Source organism: Centruroides sculpturatus, unplaced genomic scaffold, assembly GCF_000671375.1.
Source record: "Centruroides sculpturatus isolate CEXI.00-Female unplaced genomic scaffold, Cexi_2.0 scaffold251, whole genome shotgun sequence".
Lineage (NCBI taxonomy): Eukaryota > Metazoa > Arthropoda > Arachnida > Scorpiones > Buthidae > Centruroides > Centruroides sculpturatus.
Window position 1 is genome coordinate 613782 of NW_019384351.1, and position 6938 is coordinate 620719.

Below are 6938 nucleotides of genomic sequence, written 5' to 3' on the forward strand. Positions count from 1 at the left end.
CTAAAATGTTGTATAAATCTTTTAAAAAACACAAAACTATAAGCTTGAAATATTATTGTTCTTATCAAAAAATACAGAAAATAGTTATAAAAAAAATACCAAATGTATTTTTTTAGAAATATTAATTACTCTTCACCAAAAATAACAAAAAATTAAATTAAATTAAAAACCAAAAAAAATGAAATCCAAAACAATTAAAAATAAAATTAACGAGCAATTATTTATTGTAACATCGTTACAATGCTCTCAATTTTAGTAGTATCTTGCCCCTGTACGTCATACTTTTCCTATTAACAATTGAATTAAATTCACGTGAATTTCGATCTAGACCGGAAGTTCATGTACTGTACAGGGCTTCCACCCCCTAAGCTTTACACATCCGGTTTCAACTTCCACCTACCTAACACCGTCCTCTAGATTAACGAAGGACAGACAGATAAACGTACGACAGTTGGAATTTATGGGTCTACAATTTTTTCTAATTGCAGCCAAAAAAAATCAAAAGTTGTTTTGTATTAAAAACATAAAAACACAACTGCATTTTCTTTAGTGAATACAAAAGAAATTGAAATTTTCTATATAAAAAGTTGAAAATTTTTAGAAATTTCTAATGATTTTATCTCAATACTTTAAATAAGATTATTGAAATAGAATTTAAGTCAGATGGTTTCTGACATCAACTCTTCTTCTTTTATAGTAGAAGAAGGGGGAAAACATAAAAAAATAAAAAATAAATAAATTTAAAAAGAAAAAAAATCGATGAACCTTAACGTCATTTGGAATCACACCAAAGTCAAAAACCGAATCAAGTTTTTAGTTTGAATGGATTTTGCTGCCAGTCACTTCAATTATTCAAAAAATACGACAAATAAAACAGGTATAAATAGAAAAAAAATCTAAAAAAATTTACTATTAATAATTTTCCCATAATTTTGCTCGAATCCAAAAAAAAAAAATCACCAATTTTTCCTTTCACGTCCCATCGAAAATCTGGGATTTTTTCGTGTATAAATCGCATTTGTATGGCCGATTTTTGGAGTATTTATTTAAAATTATTTACGATTATTTTTTGGAATGTCAAAAAAAAAATTAATTAATTAAATTTTCTTAAAAATTTAAACTGTTTTTTTGGGGGGGCCAAATTTATGCGTTAGAAGGCGTCAATTTTTAAAAGCGTTTAACAAAAAAATTGGTGTTTTTTATGTGTAAATTTTAATTTATTGGTTTTTAAATTAATTTAAGGTGTTTATTGATAGTTATTTTATCAAATAGAGTGTAAAAATCTTTCTAAATTCTCCTTCTTCTTTGTTAAATTCCTTTAAGAAATTGCGATTTTTTTATCTCCATTTTTTAAATTATCTTCGTTCGAGTGATGAAGACTGTAAAAAGAAGCGTTAAATTTATGAATCTTTCTGAGTTTTCTTTTAATTATATAATTTGCTAAAAACAATTTTAAATCAAATAAAATAAATATCTAAACATTTTTGAACCATTCAAACGAGATTCAAGCGTCAAAAAACATTGATTTTTAGTAATTCGTATCATTGAAAATAGGTATTTTTTTTATCCTTAAATCTTGTATTAGTTATTTAATTTTTTAATCTTTATCTTAATTAATTAATTTTTGTGTTTTTAGAAGATTATTAAATCGAAAAATAACTTAAACTCATTTTGATTTAGTAGATCTTCAAAGAGTAGTGAGTTTCTTGATCGTTTTCTCGTATTAAACATCATTTAAATAGGAGAAATCATCAAAAATAGTATTGAATTACAAAGAAAAATCATTTTAAAAGTCTAAAAACTCTTCTTTACGGTTCGAAGATTCTTCAAAAAACAACGACTCGACAATTTGTAGGATGTTTCTTTAGAATTAATTAAGTTTTCTTGGATTTGTTTCATTGATTTCTGTTAAATTCTTAAATATAACAAACTAAATTAAAAAAATTAATATCTGAAAATGTTTAAAAATTGTAAAAAACAAATTTTATTTTATTTTATTATTTTTTTTTCTGTAGAAATTAATTTAAAACCACTTTAAAATTTTCTTTGAGGAGGATGTTGTAAGTTAAGATTTCGTTTAAAAGCCTCGTTATTAATAAATTAATTAAATTAAAACATTTAAAAATATATATTTTCGTGTGTATTTTTAGATAAATTATTATTTATTTAATAAAATTAATTAATAATTAAGCAATTTTTATTGAAAAAAAAATTATATATAAATAATTTTATCATCATCAACTGAAAAAGCTAAGAGAAGATGAATTTTTATAGATTTTTCTAGGAAATTTTTAGGAAAAAAATCTCCTGAATCGAATGGCATTTTTTTTAGAATTAATAACAATAATACACAGTTATGCACTTTCCTTTTTAAAGGTAATTTATGGCCGTTGAAGATAAGCAAAGAGATAGCATCTCTACAATTGACAGATCATGCAACATCTTAAATTTCCAACAAAGAATGGATACTGCTTAGTAAAAATTATCAGCAATTTGAGATGGAAAAGAACCGTTTCCTTCGATCAGTACAATTTTTTTTATTATTATTTTTTTATGATGATGGACTTTGATAAAGAAACATTTCTAAAGCAGCTGCTGCCTTTCACAAAAAAACAGATAAAGTTTTACTTACACTCATATTTCCTTTCATAAAGATTTTCTTGCAGGATGCAATTCTTAAAAGAATGTCAACCCCCTTTGATGCGGACCATTTTATTGTTTTTTTATATGTTAAAATGTTATCTGTAGTAAAAAAAACGGTGGTTTTTACTACTTTACTCGTGTGACAAGTGAATGATATATTAAAAACAAACAGATTTTTTACTTGTTTTTACTATTTTTTATTTTTATTATAGATATAAAACTTAACTGATGAGGAGAGATCACGCTAGAGAAGTGCATCCATAGATTCTTGTGGTTCAAAAAAAAAGTCATAAAAAGTGAAAAATATCTTCGTTTTTTCTTTGATTTTTTAAATTAATAAATTGATAAATAAGTTAATTAATCGATTTACTATCAATTATCCACTTTTCTGGATCGTAAAATCGATCAGGATCGTCCACGTATCATCAAATGTTTGATGAGGATAAGTCGATTGTTATATGTGTAAATATTATAATAATTCCGATTTTATTAGAATTAATTAAGTTTTAAAATGTTATTTAACAAATAAATTCTAATCAAACATTAAATTTAATTAATTTCGTATGTTGGATAACTCTTAACGTCATTAATAAAAATTTGTTAATGCTCTTTCTAGTACTTTTCCAACTTGCAACTAAACATTCATTTAACCTTAATGATGCTCTCTTCTCTCGGATTTTAACAAGTTTCTTTAATTATTTTTATTGATTTAATGATAATTAAACTCTCGTAAATGATAGAGAAAGACTCTAAAAATACTTATTTATACATAGGTTTTTTTGTGTTTTCTTTTATTAACTTAGAAAGCTTTCACGCCACATGATGTGTCTCTTCAGATAACAAAAATGAAAACCGAACACGTTTTTAATTCAGTTCCACACATGGTATATCATCATCGTCATCATTTTTATGTCTAGGAATACCGAAATTTACGCGTGGACAGAATGGGATATACAATTTTTGTTTATTTCAGTCGAATTTTTGATGTTTGCAACGTGCAAACACTGTTGATTAGCTTGCAACACGTCCTGGTAATTCGTGAACTCTTTCAACGGATCATCTTCGCACACAGGGGTAAGGCACAATGATTTAGTTTATTGGCGATCTCAATCTTCAACTTCTTCATCGTCTTTCATGATACCCATCTTCTTGCCGACAGTCCTCACCTTCTTGACCACCTCTTCTTGCACGAGATTGAAGCACATCGCTATCAATGCCATACCACCCAAGAGATATAAAGAGCAGATGATCAGTTTTTCTTGTGTGCCACTATCGGATGCTATGGTATAACCCGGTACCAAATCACCGAAACCGATGGTACTCAGTGTGACAAAACAGAAGTAAGAACCGTCCAAGTAATTCCAACCCTCCCATATGGAAAATATGCCGGCGCCCCCGCAAATGTAACATGTTATGATGACTACACATAGGTAAATGGGTACAGATACTTTGATTTTTTGTGGTATTTCCATGTCTTCTTGTGGTTCATCTCTTAAACATACCGGTTTGTGATCGCCCTCGTATGCAACGTTGAATTTGGTTGGCAGACTTGGATCGATGGAGTTGTGAGCATTTGGTGTGTTGTCGCGTAGTACTATGTGATGAATTTGATATTGTTCTATGGGGGGTTTTCTCCTTCTCTGCTTGTTCTTGTTACTTCGGTTACATAATTTCCCATATATATACTTGAAAGTTTTGGCTAAAATGTTTCCAACGTTGGTCAAATAGAGGAACATTAACGGTATGCCAAAAATAGCGTAAGCTATTGTCATCAATTTCCCCCATTTTGTCTTCGGTGCGATGTTACCGTAACCTATAAGTAAAAATGAATGAATACAGTTACTGGAAAATAGTTAAAAATTGAAAAAAATACACAAAAATTTGGGATAAGAGAGAGATGCCGCGTGAGAGATTTCAAGAAGGCATTTTTTGGAATCTTTTATGATGCCCTCTTAGAAGAGTTGGTACGAGGGTAATATGCCCCCTTGGGAGAGTTGGCAATGCAGATAAGATAGCAAATTGAGTTAAAAGCTTTCTTGAGCATCTAAATCATAGCCTTTTATCCTCCTACACAGCATCTTTCTCAATATATTATGTATAAGATAAATCACAAATTTTGAATGTATTTTTTCTACTTTGTTTCATATTTTTTTAAATAAAAGACAGTAAATGCTACTGAAAAATTCATAAATATATATATATAATATAAATTTATTTATTTATATATAAAATAGAAGAAGAATAACCACTAAACAGAAAAACTGGCTTCTATTTTCCAATTTGAGATACATTATCTTATTTCCACGACAAATCTTATCGACCAACATAGACATCTTTACACTTCAAGAAAGCTAAAGTCCATCTTTTAACGTCTTCAGTGTTGAATTAATAGTATGATTAATCTTTTGCCTGTCACTAAAGGACAGTATTTTTATACTTTTGTGCTGGAGGATCGCCAAGTACACATCACAAACACTCTTTCTGTAACCAACCTAAAGAATACTTTTTTTTATTACTTTTTTCCCCTTCTTATTTTCCTCCTTTTCCTACTTCTTATTGACAGAAAGGGAATGTTAGTGATGAAAAACTGTGTATTTTATTGGTAAAAATAATATTGGTTATACTTTTTTTTAAACAAAAAAGTACATCTAAGTATCGTAAACATAAAGAAAACAGATTATATATATCTATATAACTGGAGGGAAAAAAAAAAGATTTTTTAAATGAAAACATTCAATAAATCGATAATAACTATCATAAATGATAAAATGTTTTACAAGATTATAATTTATCTGTAATTTTTTTCAAAATCTGCTGTTAAAATATCATTAAACCTGCCAATAATCCAATGGAGAGGATGGTACAAAACGTTGTTTTGTATGGTAACTCGAGCGTTATAATTTATGATTTACTAAAATAATGTTACTCTTGTTAATTTACTCAACTTCCAAGCTGGCTTCATCCCAAAAGAGTAATATATATTAATAAATTTATTTATTTTAAAATCTGCTTGTGTGTATATATAATGATAAACAGCATCATTTACTCATTTTCTCCATTTCATCCCCAGCATCAATAGAGGAGTACGTAATTTGAATGTATTAAATTAATAAAAGATTATTTTAAATAGTTAAATATATCATAAAATTTTCATTCTTAACAATTTTCTGTATATAATAACACATCTATAACGATAAACAACATCATTAATAAACAGCATTCTCTCCATCACATCTCCAGCATCAATAGAAGTGAATATGAAATTTAAATGCATTAAATTAGTAAAATATTGTTTAAAATTGGTTAAATATATTATAAAATTGTAAATTTTTAACAATTTCCTGTATTTAATTAAATATGTTTATAAAGATAAACAAGGTTTTCTTTCTAGCATTATTAGAGGAGAGTTCAAATAAACACTATTTGCCTATTTTCATCAATCCATCTCCAGCATCAATGCATGATATTATACAATTTGAATACATTAAATTTATAAAATTTCACTTAAATCGTGTAAAATATTATAAATTTTAAATAATTTTCTATATATATAATTATATACAGCATCTTCTGTTCTACTGATGCTGGAAATAAATTTATAACCTGCACCAGTAGAAGAGAATGAACATCATAATTTAAATGATTAAATTAGTAAGAAATCGCTTAATATACTTTAAAAACTTATGAGATTTTTAATAATTCTCTCTATATATAACGATAAACAGTATTCTCTCTTCTACTAATGCTGGAGATAAATTAATCTCCAGTAGGAGAATATGCTAGAGATAAATTCACGTTCAACATCACTAGAAGAGAATGTACACTTTAAATGCATTAAATTAATAAAATTTCGCTTAAAATTGTGTAAAATATTATAAATTTTTAACAATTTTCTATACATATATATATATATATAATGATAAACAGCATCCTTTCCTCTACTGATGCTGGGGATTAATTTATCTCTAATAGGAGAAAATGATGGAGATGAATTTATCTTCGGCATCCGTAGAAGAATATTTATAATTTGAATGCTTTAAATTAATAAAAGATTATTTTAAATAGTTTTAAATATAAAATTTTAAATAATTTATTATATATTTATAACGATAAACAGCATCCTTATCTTTACTGATGCTGGGTTTATCTCCAGCATCAGTAGATGAGAATATGCCGGAGATGAATTCATTTTCAGCATGAGTAGAAGAGAATGTACAATTTGAATACATTAAATTAATAAAAGATCGTTTAAAATAGTTGAAAAATTTTATAAAATTTAAAATTTTAACAATTTA

The 6938-nt window shown here is 26.8% G+C and overlaps 1 protein-coding gene across 1 annotated transcript in view; it reads right to left on the minus strand.

Moving 5' to 3' along the window:
* Positions 1–3431: 3431 nt before the first annotated feature.
* Positions 3432–6938, minus strand: part of LOC111637737 (potassium channel subfamily K member 4-like) — a 53605-nt gene continuing 50098 nt past the window's right edge. Inside the window, exon 2 of the mRNA XM_023383303.1 lies at positions 3432–4456. Coding sequence (XP_023239071.1) covers positions 3750–4456 — 707 coding nt within the window. The 3' untranslated portion in view covers positions 3432–3749. The remainder of the gene's footprint in view (positions 4457–6938) is intronic.